At 34.0% G+C, this 20,043-nt stretch overlaps 2 protein-coding genes across 2 annotated transcripts; one reads left to right on the forward strand and one right to left on the reverse strand.

Annotated features, from left to right (window-relative positions):
* On the forward strand, positions 1 to 3,731 carry LOC116127812. The gene is given in 13 exon segments (XM_031413791.1): positions 1 to 478; positions 638 to 843; positions 945 to 1,142; positions 1,275 to 1,346; positions 1,447 to 1,542; positions 1,644 to 1,723; positions 1,853 to 1,928; positions 2,030 to 2,240; positions 2,330 to 2,526; positions 2,638 to 2,740; positions 2,827 to 2,916; positions 2,997 to 3,651; positions 3,653 to 3,731. Coding segments are annotated over 13 exon segments (2,541 nt in total).
* A 9,009-nt stretch (positions 3,732 to 12,740) lies between these two features.
* On the reverse strand, positions 12,741 to 16,120 carry LOC116128680 (UPF0481 protein At3g47200-like). The gene is made up of 2 exons (XM_031414722.1): positions 14,690 to 16,120; positions 12,741 to 12,935 (listed from the first exon to the last, which is right to left on the reverse strand). Exons 1-2 carry the CDS (start codon positions 16,118 to 16,120, stop codon positions 12,741 to 12,743), a joined length of 1,626 nt encoding a protein of 541 aa, XP_031270582.1.
* Positions 16,121 to 20,043: the final 3,923 nt, after the last annotated feature.

Here is a 20,043-nt window from a genome sequence, read left to right on the forward strand (position 1 = left end):
ATGAAATGTGTTCTTATCATTCACATAATATTGCCTGTGTTTCTCTTCTGGGGTTTTGCTTTTGGTAAGGAGTGTACAAACAAAATACTTCCTGGATTTGATTCACAGGCTCCAAGAGCTAGGCTGGTAACAAATGAAACCTGGAAACAAGAGATGTTATCTCAGTACCAGTTGAATCCAACGAATGCCTCGGTTGGAGCAAATGATGGTAGCTGGGAATCGATGTATAAGAAGATGAAAAATCCTGGTGAGTTTAAGTTGCCTGCAGGATTTCTCCAGGAAGTGTCATTGCATGATGTGAGGTTGGGTCCGAATTCATTGCATTGGAGGGCACAAGAAACGAATTTGGAGTATTTGTTGATGCTGGAGGTTGATAGATTGGTTTGGAGCTTCAGGAAAACTGCTGATTTGCCAACTCCAGGGATTCCATATGGAGGCTGGGAGAATAGTACCAATGATCTCAGAGGTCATTTTGTAGGTACGTGACTAATAATGTCATTCATATCATTCTGAAAATCTGATTTATGTTTTTTTTTTTTTTTTTGATTAACCTTCAATTGTAATGTAGCTAGTTATCCGAATTTTAGTTGACAATATGGTTTCAAATGACTTTCTTTCTTCAAAAATTAATTTGAAGGACATTACTTGAGTGCTTCAGCACTAATGTGGGCAAGCACTCACAATGAAACTCTCAAAGAAAAAATGTCGGCACTGATGTCTGCTCTATCCGACTGTCAGAAAAAAATTGGTTCCGGTTATCTTTCTGCTTTCCCATCTGACCAATTTGATCGCCTTGAAAATTTAGAATTTAAAGTCTGGGCTCCGTACTACACCATGCACAAGGTAAACGCCACAACTTCTCTTTCTTTCACAAGAAGCAATTAATTATTTATTATATTTGTGTAAAATTTGACAAAATTCTTTAAACTTGCTAAATCTGACAGATTATGACCGGCTTGTTGGATCAATATACATATGCTCATAATACTCCAGCCTTAAACATGACCATATGGATGGCAGAGTATTTTACTAACCGTGTTCAGAATGTTATAAGAAAATATAGTTTGGAAAGGCATTATCAAACGCTTAATGAAGAAAGTGGTGGCATGAATGATGTACTTTACAGGTTGTACAACATTACGGTAAGTAACTTAAGCAAAATTTTGCTTTTAAAATGATGCAAAATCAAACCTCTTGCGCCCTCTCAGCAGAGGTTTATACATATAGTTGAATGATCAATTCTGATGCTCCACTGTTATGTTACTGAACTCAAGAGGGACAAAAAGCATTTCATATTGGCTCGACTCTTTGACAAACCATGCTTTTTAGGACCGCTTGCAATGCAGGTAACTTGTTAATCAACTAATGTAGGAAGGAAATTAAGAGCTTACAAGTACTTCAATTTGTTCTTTTCTCTTTATGTAATCCAATTTCTTATGCTGGTAGGATGATTTCCTATCTGGTTTCCATGCCAATACACATATTGCTCTTGTTGTTGGAACGCAAAGGCGATATGAAATCACTGGTGATGCTGTTTCCAAGGTAATTTTCAACTTCTTAGGTGATATGTATATATAATCATTTTAGTTTAAATTAAAAGTTCTGGAAAAAAAATTAACTTCTTCTAATATTTGTGTTGCCAGACAATAGGGACTTTCTTCTTGGACATTGTTAATTCTTCTCACAGTTATGCAACAGGAGGAACATCAGCCATGGAATTTTGGTACTAAAAAGAAGAAAAAAAAGGCATTTTGAGTTTAAATTTCTATTTAAACATCAATTGCCACCTAAATTTTCAGGTACTTTTTCTGAGTTTCTATCAATTATATCTATCCTTTATTTTTCTGAGTAGGCAAGATCCAATGCGGCTAGCAACCACTCTAAGTCCAGAGAACGAAGAGTCATGTACAACTTATAACATGCTCAAGGTATTCCATTAATCAATCAATCATTCACTGTGTGTGCTTAGAGCAGAATATATAACTAGATCATTTATCTTACAATTTCATATGTGAATTTTTTCCTGTAGGTGTCTCGCTATCTGCTTAAATGGACAAAATCAGTGGCATATGCAGATTATTATGAGCGTGCACTGACAAATGGCGTGTTTAGCATCCAACGCGGAACGGATCCTGGAATTATGATTTATACACTTCCCCTAGGCGCTGGAACTTCCAAGGCCAATAGTCATTATGGTTGGGGAACAAAATTTGACACTTTCTGGTGCTGTTATGGAACAGGTATAGAATTCATTGCTTTCTGTTGTGTTATAATTAGCCTTTTGAATGAACTGGATATTTGATAGATTTTAATCTTTCTGCTTATGTAGGAATTGAATCATTCTCCAAATTAGGGGATTCAATATATTATGAAGAGGGAGGGAATGTTCCTGCTCTCTACATTGTGCAATATGTATCAAGCTCGTTTAATTGGAAATCAGGACGGTTTGTGCTACATCAAACTGTTGATCCTGTTGTTTCTTGGGATTCTTACCTTCGATTGACGATAACATTCTCTTCAACCGAGGTACCAACTTCATTTTATCATCTGAATCAGGATAATTAGTAGATTTTATATTTTCAAAAATGTTAACGGAACTAGAGCTAGTCTTGATGCAATTGATCTCACTTAAAGCAGGAGGCAGTAAAATCAACCTTGAACTTTCGGATACCAAGTTGGACATTTTCAACTGGTATCAAGGCAACATTAAACAACGAGAATTTGACTGTACCAGCTCCAGGTTTGAAATACAATTAGATAGAGAAGGGTTCAATTGCTATTTTTTTTTCCAGGTTGATCAACTAAAATTGTTTTTTCTTGATTCAGGTAATTATCTTTCTGTTACAAGAAAATGGAGCTCCAGTGACAAATTAACCCTTCAGCTTCCCATCTATCTTTGGACAGAGGCCATTAAAGGTATCTTCATGAGTGATTTAATTATACAAACTTTACAAAGTTTGAGATTTTTAACATTGACAAAGTTTTTCTTTGTTCAGATGATCGGCCTCAATTTGCTACGCTTCAAGCAATACTCTATGGTCCTTATTTGCTTGCCGGTTATTCTAGTGGAGATTGGGAAATGAACAATAAACCAGCTAAATCTCTTTCAGAATGGATAATTCCAGTTCCTGCTTCATACAATAGCAACGTGGTTACCCTTTCCCAAGTCTCCGGAAATACAACTATCGTCTTGACGAACAACCAGTCGGTTACAATGGAAAAGCTCCCGGTACCAGGCACTAATGCTTCTGTTTATGCCACTTTTAGACTCATCTTTAACAATGCAACTTCCTCAGCATTTTCGTCAGTCAAAGATGTTATCGGCAAATCTGTCAGTCTAGAGCCGTTTGATCTACCAGGAATGTTACTGCAGCTAGGACCAGATGAAAAACTTGTGGCCTCCAATTCTCCTGGAAATGGTAGCTCTTCCGTTTTCCAGTTGGTTGCTGGATTGGATGGGAAACCTGAAACAGTATCACTGGAGTTGGAAAGCCGAAAGGGCTGCTTTGTGTATAGCGGTGTGAACTTTAACTCGTGTGCAATCCTCAAACTCAGCTGCAACAAGTCAGAGCCTGGATTTAACCAGGCAGCTAGCTTTGAAATGGGAAAAGGGATGAGTGAGTATCATCCTATCAGCTTTGTGGCAAAAGGAGAGGAGGAATTTTCTTCTTGCTCCGATTTTCAGCTTCCGAGATGAGTCGTACACTGTTTATTTCAAAATTAAACCTTGACGAAGAACTTGGGACTACCACAATTATAATTGAATTCTTGTATTTCATTTATGCCTAGAGGTTAAGGCATCATTATAAATTTATTCAATTATATTTGTATAATATCTAATTTCTTTAAGAATATCTTTTTCTTTCCAGTAACATTATCTATCTCTTAGGTAATGAAATCTTTATAAAAAAACATGAGAAAAATTGTTAAAAGTAATATAATGGTGCAACAAGGAATGTTACGTTTCGAAAAAAATCTCATGCTACAATAAAGATAAAAATAAAATAAAATGAAATAAGCGCGGTATGAGTAAGATGTTCTATCATTCAAATGTATAATTAGTAATTAACTATATATAATCATTCAAATGTATAATTAGTAATTAACTGTTTGTCACAAATTATGCTGTAATTGTTAATTAATAAAGAAATTGATACTTTAATACTAGAATAGGATTCAATTAAAAGAAATTTTGGTTTGACTTACAATTATAAGAAACAATTTGTTAATAAAAAGTTATATATTGTTCACCAATACATTTTAATATTCGTATACGTACCCTATATTAATTTAGTGATATAAAGTATGATCATCATTTGATAATTTGCTGTTTGGATGCCATTTGACAATGCTAAATATATAATTTTCGATAAAGTTAATTAACTTTATACAATTTAAGGATGATGTGAATTTTAAGTTAATTTATAACTTTAATTTGGAAATAATTAATTTTTTTTTAATTTTTATATCCTTTATTTTTAAAATATTATACATATATTTGTGGTAAATTTGATTCCATTGTTACAAATATATAACCAAATTGAAATTTTAATTCATAAAATATTTTGATAGAAAATTGAACTATTTATTGAATATTATTAATTTAATTAAATAATTATAAATATAAATGAATTTACAACATTAATGAGGTTAGCTTGATATAATTTGATCTAGTACTTCCCTAACTGAATTGTACCCCAAGTCTATATCTATTTTATCATTATGTTTTTTTTTTTTTTCTAAAACTTATTCGAAGTTTTTATTAGTTTTTCGGTTGAACTTCTCTTTCTTATCGTACGTGATAATGTAGTTCCATTCCAAGCAGATGGAAAATCGTGTAGAGTTTAAGTTGCCTTCAGGATATCTTAAGGAAGTGTTGCTGCATAATGTCAAGTTGGGTCCGAATTCATTGCATTGGAGAGCACAACAAACGAATTTGGAGTATTTGTTGATGTTGAAGGTTGATAGATTGTTTTGGAGCTTCAGGAAAACTGCTGGTTTGCCAACTCCAGGGACTCCATATGGAGGCTGGGAGAATAAAACCACTGGTCTCAGAGGTCATTTTGTAGGTACGTGACTAATTATGTCATTCTGAAAATCTGATTCATGTTTGTCTCTAAAAATGATTAACCTTCAGATGAGTTCATGGACGGACCTACTTAATGACGAGTGGGGGCTGGTGACCCCATTCAATCTTTTTTCAATTAACTAGGTTTGGTTTTTTACTTTAACCACTTGTTTTTGTAGATTTGACTCTACTCATTTTTTTTTTCCCCCTATGTTATATTATATTTTTTGAATTTGCCCCTTCTAAATTTAATTCGAGTCCGTCCTGCAAATGACGAACTTTTTTCAAAATTTTAAAGGCCATTACTTGAGTGCTTCAGCACTAATGTGGGCAAGCACTCACAATGAAAAAATGAAAGCAAAAATGTCCGGAGTGGTATCAGCATTATCCGATTGTCAGAAAAAAAATTGGTTCCAGATATCTTTCTGCTTTCCCAAGCAAGCAATTTCATCTTCTGGAAAATTTAGACGGTGAAGTCTGGGCTTCATATTACATCATCCACAAGATAAACATTTCTTTTATTTCTTTCCTTTCACAAGAAGTAAATAATTTTTATTTATTTGGTTCGGCTTTTTTCTGACAGTTATGAACGGGTTGTTGGATCAAAATACATATTCTGATAATGCTTTGGCCTTGAATATGACGATATGGATGGCTGAGTATTTTGGCCATCGTGTTGATAATGTTATAAGAAAATATGGTTTGGAAGGCCACTATCAAACGCTTAATGAAGAAAGTGGTGGCATGAATGATGCACTTAACAGGTTATATAACATAACGGTAAGTAACTTATAATAGTTTTATTAGACATGTCATTAATTACATATGAATTTATTTCTACTGCTGTCTATTCTGATACTTCACTCATACCATGCCTCAGAAATTTAGGTGATTTAGTAACTTTGATTGAAGAAGGTTTTAGGGTTTAATCTTGATGGGGTTAATTTTGCTTCTATGTTACTGATCTCAGAGAGATAAAAAGAATTTCATGTTGGCTCGACTCTTTGACAAATTGATATAGGGAAAATAGTGTTAAATTAGGATTTAATTTTGTTTCCCTTTCTTTATATGATTTATTTATTTACTTAGGGTTTCAAATTAGGAATTCAAGTAGTTTTCTACTGATTTAGGGTTTCATATTTGAATTCCTAATATGAAACCCTAAATAAATAAGAAAATCAAATAAAGAAAGGGAAACAAAATTAAATCTTAATTTAACACTACTTTCTCTACATCATACTCCCCCTCTTAAAAATAAACTCGTCCTCAAGTTTCAATCTGGTGGTTGATACTTGAAGTAGAGTAGTAAGTCCTCCTTTGTCTTAAAAGCTGTTTTCTACTCGTCCCAAGGTCTAATTCGAAACTGGTGGTAAACACTTGTGCCGCATGTAATCTATCAAGCATATCATCCAACCTAGGAATCGGAAACTTGTACCCTATAGTAATTTTATTTATTGCCCTGCTATCTACACATATTCTCCAACTCCCATCTTTCTTTGGCGTTAGTAAGGTAGGAACTGTACATGGACTCATGCTCTCTTGGATGTACCCCTTTGCCAGTAATTCCTCCACCTTTTCTTTCAGAATCTCGCTCTCCTTTGGACTCATCCTGTAATGAGGTAGGTTTGGCAAGCTAGCTCTAGGAATTAGATCAATATGGTGCTGAATATCCCTCATGGGTGGTAATCCGTCAGGTAACTCCTTTGGCATCACCTCACTAAATTCTTCCAATAATGGCTTGATTGCTTCTGGGTACTCTTCTGTGTTCAATTCCCCTTCAGTAGTCAATACTTGCTTCACAATCAGTGCATGCATCACCCTTGACGCCTTGAAAGTAGCTTTTAACTCTGACCCTGAATGTGTAATAGTGAAGGAAGGTCCACCTGTCCACTTTAGAAGCTTTGGTTTTGGAACTCTTTTTCATTGGTAGCAAGGTGAATTTGACGCCATCTTTCTCCAACTTATAGGTATTTCCACTCCCGTCATGTTGTGTCGCCACATCGAATTGCCATGGCCTGCCAAATAATAAATTACAAGCATCCATATCCATAACATCAAAATATACCTCATCTCTGTATTGCCCAATGGAAAAAGGAACTTTGCGCCGTTCTGTTACTTGACGTTTCTCCGCTGCGTTAATCCACCCGATAGTGTATGCGTTGGGGTGTTTCTCAGTTTTTAGACCCAATTTCTCAACATCTCTACTAATAATGTTTTCACAACTACCACTATCAATAATAACATCAAATAAAAGGTTAGTGATAGTGCACTTGCTTCGAAATAATTGATGTCGTTGGGTGTTGTCCTCCTGTTTTGGCGTCAGCATCAGCCTCCTCACCACATAGTTTTGGTCATCATCTTCATCATCCTCATGCTCGTCATCATCCCCATATGAACCACAATAAACCTCATCATCCTCTTCTCCTCGTTCCACAACATGGACTGCTTTTTTAAAAGGACAATCGCTCGATCTATGACCAAGTTGGTTACATTTGAAACACTTCCCAAGGATCAATTTAACATAGGGATTATTTGCAGCTTTCTGCCCTTCCTTCACATCTACTATCTTCTGTTTTCTAGCTGCCTTTTCTTCTTTGGCCCAGTCATTGCGTGCAAGAACATGCTGACTTGCCTTATTCTTTCATTATTTGTCCTATAATTCTCCCCACTGTAATTCTTGCGTGAATAATTTGGTCTACTCTTCTCTTGCAACAATAGTTAAACCTTTAATGCAAAGTTTCATGCCTTCACTAAATTCTATATTACTTGCACCCCTATTTTGTCTTTGATAACTGCTTTCAAACCCTTCAAAGATCTTGCAACCTGCTGGCCTTCAGTCTCCCTGAAGTCATTCCTTTCCGCCAACCTCATAAACTTTATGGTATATTCATGCACAGATTTATGTCCTTGATGACATCTCTGGTACTATTGGAACAAGATCTGTTCATAATCAGGAGGGAGAAAATCCCTTTGTAACAATTGCTTCATTCTTTACCATATTCTAACTGGTGCTCTTCCCTCATGAAATCTTTTGGCCTGTAATCTTTCCTACCAAGCAAAAGCTCCTCCCTTCAATCTACATGCGACCAACTTCACCCTTCTCCCCTCTAGGATCTCCATATATTCAAAAAACCTATCTGCTTCTGCCATCCAATCCAAAAAATCTTCAATATTTAAATTACCATTAAAGCAAGGAATATCTACCTTTAATATGAACTCGTTGGATTCTCTGTCACCATACTGATTTCTGCCATACCCAACGTTCCTTTTAGGCTCTCCATAATAATCATCTACTTCATCAGACTCTTCCATGTAAACTGGCTGTCTATGTCTATTTGCAAAAACAGGTCTGTCAATAGGCCGTTTGTGAGTTGTGTCATCCTCGGTACGTTGCCTTTCGTCATTCCTATTTCTGTTGGCATCTACGCTCAAAGCATCAAGTCGATCTGCAATTTCTTCAAAGCGTCATTCCAAATGTTGGAATTTGAGATCCATTAGTTGCTTCAAAGCCCTCAATGCCACCCCTTGCGAGGTCTCAGCTCCTTGATCTTCGTCATGAGAACCGCTGCCACCTACAACTTCATCACCTACCATTAGATCAGACAAACTTTGCTGGCTCTGATACCAACTGATGCAACTAGTAGCATGATAAAACAAGTCTAGCACTCGACTATGCCTTTAGAACTGTTAATACAAGTCTTAAACCAGAAACTTAAAACTTAAAATCGAAAGTCAAATCTAAATAATTTATTGAATTTTATATCCTCAAAAGAAACAAATAATATGTTTATATAGGGCGGTTATAGCTAACTCTAACAAGACTCTAATTAAATAAGGAAATAAAATCCTACTTAAACACGAAAACTAATTAAAACAAGAAATTCTAACGGTTGATTAATTATAAAATAAGAATGTAAATTTTAACTAAATTAAAACTTTCTAAATCAACTAAACTCTTCATTAAAATAGAAAACTACTTGAATTCCTAATATGAAACCCTAAATAAATAAGAAAACCAAATAAAGAAAGGGAAAAAAAATTAAATCCTAATTTAACACTATTTTCCTTACATCACAAATCATGCTTTTTAGGACTCCTTGCATTGCAGGTAACTTTTACATTGTTTTCCAGATATGCTATATTCTCTTGATGTAATTAAATAAATTCATGCAATTTCAATTTCTTATTCTTATTCTTGTAGAACACTACATCATACTCCCCCTCTTAAAAATAAAATCGTCCTCAAGTTTATCTGGTGGTGATACTGAAGTAGAGTAGTAAGTCTCCTTTGTTAAAAGCGTTTCTATCGTCCAAGGTCTAATTCGAAACTGTGGTAAACATTGTCCGCATGTAATCTATCAAGCATATCATCCAACCTAGGAATCGGAAACTTGTACCCTATAGTAATTTTTTTATGCCCTCTATCTACACATATTCTCCAATCCCATCTTTCTTTGGCGTTAGTAAGGAGGAACTACAGGACTCATGCTCTTGGAGTACCCCTTTGCCAGTAATTCTCCACTTTTCTTTCAGAATCTCCTCTCCTTTGGACTCATCCTGTAATGAGGTAGGTTTGGCAAGCTAGCTCAGGAATTAGATCAATATGGTGCTGAATTCCCTCATGGGTGGTAAATCCTCAGGTAACTCCTCTAATTCCTAATATGAAACCCTAAATAAATAAGAAAATCAAATAAAGAAAGGGAAACAAAATTAAATCCTAATTTAACACTATTTTCCCTGCATCACAAATCATGCTTTTTAGGACCCCTTGCATGGCAGGTAACTTTTACATTGTTTTCCAGATATGCTATATTCTCTTGATGTAATTAAATAAATTCATGCAATTTCAATTTCTTATTCTTATTCTTGTAGGCTGATTTCCTAGCTGGTATGCATGCCAATGCACATATACCTATTCTTGTTGGAACGCAAAGGCGGGATGAATCACTGGTGATCCTCTTTCCAAGGTAATTTAATTTTCAATTTCTTATTTTATAATTTCTCAATATCATAATCTCATTTTGGAAAAATATTAATTCTAAAAGTCTGCTAATCTTTGGATTGCCAGACCATGGCGACTTTGTTCTTTGACATTGTTAACTCTTCCCACACATATGCAACCAGAGGATCAACAATGAAGGAACACTGGTACTGACAAATAGTGCGTTTAGCATTCAACGGAGGACGGATCCTGGAATTATGCTTTATATGCTTCCACTAGGCCCTGGAAGTTCCAAGGCCAATAGTTTTTATGGTTGGGGAACAAAGTTTGACAGTTTTGGTGCTGTTATAGAACAGGTATCGAATCCATTGTTTTTTATGATGTCATAATTAGACTTTTTTATGAAACGAGCATTTGATAGATTTTCATTTTTCTGCTCTTGTAGGAATTGACTCGTTCTCCAAATTAGGAGATTCCATATATTTTGAAGAGGTAGGTGAAGTTCCTGCTCTCTACAAATTCCAATATGTATCAAGCTCGATCATTTGGGAATTCGGAAAATTTGTGCTGAATCAAACTGTTGATCCTGTTGTTTCATCGGATCCTTACCTTCTATTAACGCTAACATTCTCCTCAACCAAGGTACCTACTTCATTTTATCATATTGTTCATTACTTGATCGAAGCACAAATGTGAATCAGAACTAATCTTGATGACATGGATCTCACTTGTGGAGGGGGCAGTAATATCAACCTTGAATTTGCGGACAACAAGTTGGATAAGTTTGACTGGTATTAAGGCAAAATTAAACCAGATATTGACTGCACCAGCTCCGGGTTTGTAATTCAATTAGACAGAAAGGGATCCATTTTCTTTTTCTTTTTTTCATGTATGACAATTGAATTGCATTCTTAGTTCAGGTAATTATCTTACTGTGACAAGGAAATGGAGCTCCAGCGACAAATAACCATTCAGTTTCCGATCCATCTTTGGACAGAGGCCATTAAAGGTATCTTCACGAGTAATTTACATAAACAAACTCTATATTTTCTGAGATGTTTAAGATTGACAAAGTTTTTTTTTTCTGTTCAGATGATCGGCCTGATTATTCTGCTCTTCAGGCAATTCTTCAGAAATAAAAAATAAAACAGCTAAATCTCTTTCAGAATGGATAACCCCAATTCCTGCCTCATACAATGCTAACCTGGTAACGCTTTCTCAAGTCTCTGGAAATTCAACTTTCGTCTTAACTAACAACCAATCGGTTACAATGGAAAAGCTTCCGGCACGCGGCACTAATGCTTCTGTTTATGCCACTTTCAGACTCATCTTTAATGATGCAGCTACCCCAGAATTTTCATCAGTCAAATATGTTATCGGCAAATCAGTCACTCTAGAACCGTTTGATCTTCCAGGAAAGTTGCTGCAGAAAGGAAAAGATCATAAACTTGTGGCAGCGAATTCTCCTGGAAGTAGAAGCTCTTCTAATTACCATTTGGTTGCGGGATTGGATGAAAAAGCTGAAACAAAATCGTTGGAGTTGGAAACCCGAAAGGGTTGCTTCGTGTATAGTGGTGCGAAGTTGAAGGCAGGTGCAATCCTGAAGATCAGCTGCAACAAATCAAAGCATGGATTCAAGAAGGCAGCCAGTTTTGTAATGGGAAAAGGGATGAGTAAGTATCATCCTATGAGCTTTGTGGCGAAAGGAGGGACAAAGAATTTTCTTCTGGCTCCATTTTTGAGCTTCAGAGATAAGTCTTATACGGTTTATTTCAAAATTTCATCTTAAATATTAAAAGAAGACATTAGGAAACAGAATCCTGGTACCTCCATTTATGTGTGACATTATAATTAAATTCTTGCAGTTAATTTATATCTAAGTAAATCACATACAATTGAATTCTTGTATGTCATTTATGTCTAGATATATTAATGTAATTAAAAGTTTTATTTGTTTGTGATGTTGACATTTACCCTAAAAACACACAATAAAGCTTATAATATATTAGTTCTAGAAGAAATTCACCTTAGTATCGCTATTATTTTGGTTGAAAACTGTACATGCATCTCTTCCAGAAATTTATAGACATCGATAGAAAAGCAGTAAACAAAGTTGTAAAATAGAGGTTCTGCATAGTTTATTCCTCTGTTTTAATTTCTTCCCTGTTCTAATGCAGATGTTAAACTCCACTTTCACTCTTGAATTGTTTGAATGTTGTGTAATAAAGGGAACACAGAAAGTAATGTCTCAAGCTTGACTCTAAAAGTGGGCACAAACCGAATGTCACATAAAATAAATTTTACTCAAGCAGCATAGTAGAGGAATCCATTTTACATAAAAGCTAAATATTTCCATGGAGAGAATATGGCATGAAATAAACAAGCAGTGAATTATAAGTACTCTCAATCCCTCCTGTTCTCGCAATGCTTCGTAAGAGAGAGAAACCATGAAAGGGAATTTCCAATATCCTATTCTGGAATCTTATATCAGATAAATTTTTACTTGATGATCTCAACTTAAACTTAACTCCAGCTCGATGTAGTTCTTTTGCACCAGGTGTTGTTAGAATTTTTGGTTTCTTTTCAATATTCTTCTTCAAAGGTACACTGGAAATTCTTAGGAAGTTTACAAGATGTTTGACACCCACAAACTTACTTTCATAATTGACGTTAGATTTACACACCACTCCTAAGTAACCCCAACGACATCCGGTGAGATTATGGGTAATCTCAAGAAAAAGAATGCTTCACTTTAGGGGCACAAGATATGCCAATGTTGGCTAGCCTGAACAAATCCTCAAGAATGAAGAATGGAAGCTGATTTTCGAGCTTGTACAAGTCACCGATAACATCAAAATCATTTTTGGCACTACCATATACACGATCAGAATTAGGGTCATCCTTTTTAAAATGCATTAATAGTACCTAAAAAATGAAGGCAACATCCTTTAAAATCATTTTCACAAAGTTGTCACTGTTAAGATCAATAGTTTCTGCATAACAATTACGCAATTCTCTTTCATTTTCCTCTACAAATTTTATAAACACTTCCATTGCCCTTTAACTCTTTTTTATCATGATGAATCGGACCAATGGAGACAATTTGAGGTGTGTAGGCCTTTTCATGTAATTGACGTTGATACTCGAGAACTGTATGGATACTGCATTCACCAGATAAAGGATAGAATGATTCAATTTCACTCCTCATAGAAGTTGGCAATTCTAAGTATGGGTTTTCATCAATGTCAAACACTGCATGATCACTTCTTTCCAGTTATTCATTTCCTATGTCAACATTACTCTCCATCCTGATCACTAATAGCACAATCATTAACAAAAGTCCTATCTTTATCAAAATCAAGAAAGAACTAATGATTACAGAACTCAGAATATATATGTGCATTTATACTTGACAATATCTTCATGATTGAATATCCTGCAGCCTTGAATTACCCTGCTCCTGTCGAAAGCCAGTTCTGCCCAAAAACACTCAAAAGTCAGTAATGAAATGTGCAGAAAACAGCACAATGAGATGTATTTGTAAGAGATGCTTTGACAAATTAAATAACAACAAAGAACTTTTGACATTATTAATTTATACAAAGTCTTTTTTTATTAGAACACCAGTCTCATGAGTCATGACAAATAAAATGTGTAATTTATAACATCATTTATGCAGAGTCTTTCTTTAATATTAATTGCACCATGGTCCAGTCTGATCATCATCAGACAATCAATCTAGATATAATGCATTTTTTTTTTTTTTTTTTTTTTTTTTTTAAGAAGTTCATGTTTAATTTAAGTTATTCAATATAAATTATTTATATACAAGATTTCACGGGCCGGATACCCGCGTTTACCAGGCATCCCAGGGCCGGGAAGCATGTTTTGTATTATTCCCATTTAGAAAACCAGCCCGTTATTAATGGCCCAAATATAATAACATAGTGAAAGTCTATTATGTTTGGAATACTGAACCGCTGGGCCATTGGCAAAATGGCTGTGAAGTAACTATATTCAATAAAATAAATTATATTACTTTGAATTTTGAAACCCTAATTTACATCATGTCTCTAACTGATCTGATTTTATAAATCTCAAAAGAAACATAGCTGTTTCATGCGCCGCCAACAACCATACGCAAATGATTCATTTTAAACTTTTCTCACAAGTATAATCCGCCGGCGGCATCTAAAACCATTAAATCAAGATTTAAATAATCTAGAGCAGTTAAATACAGTGCTTCTGCATAGTTTATTCCTCTAATTTCTTCTCTGTTTCCAAACTAAATTAATATTTGATTCAGAAATTATACTTGACTTTCAATCTTCTTTGCTACTGTATTTTGTGTGTTAAACAAAGCTGAAATTACTTTGAACCAACTTTCACTACAAGTACAATAAAGGAAGAATAAAACTATATGTACTAACCAATGTGTATTAATCCAAGTACTAACATTGAAAATTTGAATTTTCCTCTAAAAAAAAAATTCAAATTTTCAATGTTAGTATTTTGGATTAGTACAAATTGATTAGTGCAAATATCAATACTCATAAAGGAATCCATTTTCATAGAAATAAATATTGCCATGGAGAAAGAAGTTGGCATGAAAGAAAAACACAGTAATTATCTATTATAACCTATTTAACCTGGAGGATAGAGCATATGGTTTGAATTACAGTGAGTATGAGGAGAATAGTAGCAGCAATTACAGAAACGGTGGTCCACGGAGTTTTGAAATAATCTTGTTTCAAGGTTGCCTTCCACCGGTGCGATGGTCTTCTGCAGTACTCGTTCAGCTCTTCCACAAGAGAAGAATAAAGGAAACGAGAACAGAAAAAAGGCCGTTGATTAAGGCGGTGAATTAGACGTGACACCAGTTCACAATCTCCTACTGGATTGTGAATAATTTGACACTGGACAAGTATATCCACGTCCTTGGGAGTGTTAACAAGATAATTCATGATGATAATATAGTCATTTAAGAGATCTTCTTTGCAGTGACTTTGCTCAAAGGCCAAAAGATTTTTCAAAAGATTTTCCAGGGGACTTCGTATTGTGATTAGTGGAATTTCTAATATTCCATTGTGAAATCTTATATCAAATAAGTTTTTGCTTGACCCCAATTTAAACTTAACTCCAGCTTGCTGTAGTTCTTTCACACTTGGTGTTGTTAGAATTTTTTGTATCTCTTTCAACTGTGGATTCAAAGGTACAACAGAAATTCTTAGAAACTCAACAAGATGCTTCACCCCTGAATATTTACTTTCATCAAGGTTCTCCTCTATTCCTAGGTAATCCCAATTACGATAGATGAATTGATGGATAATCTTAAGAATAGAAGGCTTCTCTTGATTGTCCAAGGATATGTCGATATCCGCTAGCCCAAACAAATCTTCAAGAATGAAGAATGGAAGCTGATTTTCAAGCAAAAACAAGTCATTCGCAACATCAAATATCTTACGTGGGCTATTAAATACATGATCATAAATAGGGAATTTCTCTTCAGTCTCCGTTAATAGTACCTCTAAAATGAAGGCAGCATCCATTAAAATCAGTTTCACAAGGGCAGCACTATCAATTCTAATTATTTCTGCATAACAATTACGCACTTTTGTTTCCTTTTTCTTTATAACTTTTATAAAATCTTTCAAGCCTACTTGATTAATTCTTTGAAGAAACTTTTGTAAGTACCTTATTTTATACTCTTCCATTGCTCTTAACATTGGTTTACCGTGATGAATTGGACCAATAGAGACTATTCGAGGTGTGTAGGCTTTTTGATCTAGCTGACGTAATTTCTCTTGAACTCTATGGATGATGCATTTTTCAGATAAAGGATGCAAAGATTCCAGTTCATTCATTAGAGAAGTTTCCAATTTTAAGTACGGGTCTCCCACGTCAATCACTGCATCCTCACCACGTCTTTCCATTTGTTCACTTGCTTCCAATACCGAGTCCAGGTCTTCAACTTTAATGTCAGTCACCGCATCATCATTGCTTCTTTCCATTTGTTTACTTCCTTCGAAGTCTGAGTCAGACTCTTGTATGTCAATCAATGCCTCATTGCTTATTTCCGTTTGTTGAAGTCCTGTTTCACCATTCTCCATCCTGATCACTAGTAACAAAATCATTAACATGCATTTCACTATTAAGTAGGTAAAAACATTCGAATTAATAATTTTTAGAAACAGGTGATTTTGAGAGAAGCTATGACGACACCAAACATAACTTGATTCTCAAAATAATCATTCACATCATACGTACATAATTCAGAATATATTTGCTGCATACTTCAAATAATTTTATGATCGATATCCTGCAGCCTAAATTACCCTGCTTCAATCTATAGCAGTGCACAAAAACACGAAATCTCAAAACTCAGGAATGAAATATTCAAGTGCACAATGACATGTATTTATAAGATGGTTTGATAAACACAAACAATTCAGACTAATTAATTAGTTGTAGGCAATATTCGTGGACTCAATGGTCACACACCGTAAGGCTACGTGGTTGGACAGTCACAAAAGCTTTTTCGGTGGTGGGAGAAAGTGAGATACGAAGTTTGCTGTCTCTTTCCCTGTCACCCTATTCAAAATACACGGTATTTTACTATTTTTAAAATATAATATATCTATTTAACCTAGAATATTATTTAATTAAATCCTCAACAGTAAAAATTAAAATATTTAAACTTTTAATCACCCTTTTACGATAGTGGTCAGCTATCACATTAATAAGTGGATAAAAATATTTTATTAATTTTAAAATTTTTATTATAAAAGATGTTTAACTAAATTAATAAATATAAGGGTTACAAAATAATTTTATCAAATGCATTTTCAAATTTAAATCATGTTTTCGTCGTAATGATAACACAACTTTTTCTAAAAAATACTATTTAAAATAATAATTTCATTTTCTTTTCACACACGGTGTAAAAGATTCTCTTTTATATTTGCTTTTAAAAACTTTTCTCCTTTCAAAATGTCTTGTCTGTAGAAAGTTAGACAATCTAAGTGCAAATGGAGTGAATCGCTGGGTCAATAAGTTGAAATATTTGAAGTGGAGCTCAATTTCCTTTTAAGCTGCTTGGTCATATTTTCTGACAGCTAGAACTCAAAAAAAATAATGACTGTTTAGAGCATGTGCACTTTTAAGTCAGGGGCAGAAAGGCAAAAAATTTAAAGTCTGAAGCTGCTAATACCTTTCCTCAATTAATATATGAATCTGTGTGACTTTTTCTTTCTATTAAATCAACTATTTCTAAATTAAATTCATATTTGGAATACTGAATTATTTTAAAGATATAAACTTAATTTGGTATATTTCTAATTTTAATCATAGAGGTGGATTAAAAAAGGGTGTTATGAGGATCCCCAGCCATTATAAACTTAAAAGAACAAAAACGACAGCCATTGTTATTTCTATCAATTTTCAGCCAAAAAGTTGACGAAATTGATTGGAAAAATTAGATCTAAAATAGATTGGTTGGGTTCACCGGAAACGAAGCTAATACATTTTCAAACAAACCAAAATGATGGTGGAAAATTGTTCATTTATGTCCGCCATAAAGACCACGATGGAAATCAACCCAAATCGCGAAACTCAAGACCTTACTATGGCCGACTTTTTATCTTTTCATTGACACTTAATTCGTTGATGATAATTGACTTGCTCTTTAAGGAATAAGAATTTTATTTCAATTGCTATTTTCTATTTTCTATTTTATCTTTTGAATCAATTCAAGTTTTTAGCCTCTCTTAGGGGGTGTTTGTCTACATTAAAACTGGTCAAATTGCTTATAAGCTCTAAATTAAGTGACCAGTTATTATAATTTTTATGAGCTTAAGTAAAAAAAAAATAAGTTGAGGGGAGGTACTTTTTTTTTTTTTTTTTTGACTTATAAGCACTCTGCTTATAAGCTAGTTTGACCAAGTATATTACCACATTATTCTTGTTTAATTTAAAATTTCATAGTATACCCTTGTTTAATGTAGTACATTTTTTAGTCATTTAATAAAATGTACTTAAAGCCACATTTTACCAAACACGTCAAAATATTATCAGTCACTTATAAGTACTTTAACCAAACACGTACTTGCTTTAAATTTCAAATGCTTATAAGCTAAAATTAGCTTATAAATATTGTGCTATAAACTAATTTCATAAGCTCAAAAAACACTCCTAATATTTCTTCTTCAACCCCATGTTTTACTTAAGTGGGGTTATAATTGGAACAAATTATTTTATTCTTTGTCTACTGTTATACATTTTTTATATTATAGCAAAACAAATTTAAGCCAACTGTAATTCATAAATCAAATTAAATTGAATCAAAATTAACTTATGATTCAAAGTTTTGATTTCAGTTGAAGAGCCTTAACTTGTTCTTCCTTTTCAAAATTTTAGTAAGTGCACACATTAATAAATTCTTCTTCCAGAAGTCTCAGAACTTCTTTAATCAGCATTAAAATATGAGTAATTTTGATAATAATTAAATTTTAGGAAAACACATGCCTTGATAATATTGATACTGTGTAATTGGACTAGATGATTTCATAAACAACAACGAACTTAGAGGAAATAAAATAATTAATTTGACTGTTACTTTCCTTACTTTTTGACATTATTCATACAGTCTTTTAATCTGTAACAAAAAAAATATATGTTAGGTAGTTTTCAGTTTAAAATTATTAATTATATGTTAGGTTGTGTACTTCTTTATATTATTTTTACAAAGTTTCTTTTTTTTATCTGTAACAAACAAATATATGTTAGGTTAGTTGTCTCATTCGAACTTATTTATACGAAGTCTTTTGTATTACAATAACAACTAGCCGTAGTGAAAAATAATCAGAACTTTTTGAATAATTGAACAAGCAAATATAGTAGGTGTAGCTTGTCTCCTTCTTAACATTATTTACACAAAGCCCTTTTTTTTAAATACAATAACAACTAGTGTGGTGAAAAATATGCTGCTAATGCTCTTTCCTAATATATAAGAGTGGGGAAGGCTGCTAAAACGACAACTACCTTGGCCCATAAGCTCCATCTTTCCTCAATTATTTCCAGTAGGGTAGTTATAAAACTATAATTTTCTTTTCCTTCCCCATCTTTCATTTCACAAGAAACAAACGAATAGAAACTCTAGCTTCCAGGGATGTTATAGCAAATATTAACTTGTTTTACTGCTTTGTTAAACTCTGAGAGATATTATTTCTTAAAATAACCGAGTTTATGGTAAAGCTTAAAGAAATTGCAGATCTTTTAACTGCTACTATATGAGTTTTTAATTGTTGTAAAACCGAGTCTACCTAATCAAGACAAGAGTCAAACCAACAAGCAAAGATCACAAAGAAAACCAATAAAAGAGAACACGCGATCTTTTACGTGGTTCACTTGTTCAAGATTGAACAAGCTACGTCCATGTTGTACTCCAGAATATGGAGGCTCGCTGCACTATTATTACTGTCACCCAAAGATTATAGATCACACAATCAAACTTCCCTTCACACCTCACTACAAGAATCACAATAGCTTCACTCCTACACCCGTAAATCAATAATCTTAAATAGAATTCTAATCTGATTCTCTACCCACACAGAAACACAACTTTGATAGGTGGATTAACCACAGATTTACACAATAGCAAAGCTCTATACAGAAAACCATAGCGAGTAATTTTTGATTGAGTGACTTCTATCGAACGAGAGAGTAAGAGTGGGGAAAGACTTCAGCTTTTTAATGGTTGACCAGTAGGTGAGTCTTCAACCGTTGGATGTTTAGAGATCAATGGCCAGAAATGCAAGATGTATAAAGCTAAAATGGAGTGTATAAGGCTCACTAAATAACAATCTCCACCTTGAAGCCTTTTTTTTTTTTTTTTTTTTTTTTTTTTCAGTCAGCAACAAAAATTGGTAGAAGGTTCTCACATACTCCTTCTCAACTCTATACCGATCAATTGATGTGCAGTAGGTTCAAGCAATGCTTGAACTTTGCAGGAGTACCACTTTTGTTCCATATCAGC

This window comes from Pistacia vera, unplaced genomic scaffold (genome assembly GCF_008641045.1).
Source record: "Pistacia vera cultivar Batoury unplaced genomic scaffold, PisVer_v2 Contig1, whole genome shotgun sequence".
Taxonomy (NCBI): domain Eukaryota; kingdom Viridiplantae; phylum Streptophyta; class Magnoliopsida; order Sapindales; family Anacardiaceae; genus Pistacia; species Pistacia vera.

What these genes read in the sequence shown, in the direction of transcription:
- LOC116128680 (XM_031414722.1), bottom strand. Translation starts at nt 16,120, where the DNA reads ATGGAGAATGGTGAAACAGGACTTCAACAAACGGAAATAAGCAATGAG. An exon ending in CTATTCTCCTCATACTCACT is followed by an intron (nt 12,936 to 14,689) that starts GTAATTCAAACC and finishes TTCATTTTTTAG; the next exon opens with GTACTATTAATGCATTTTAA.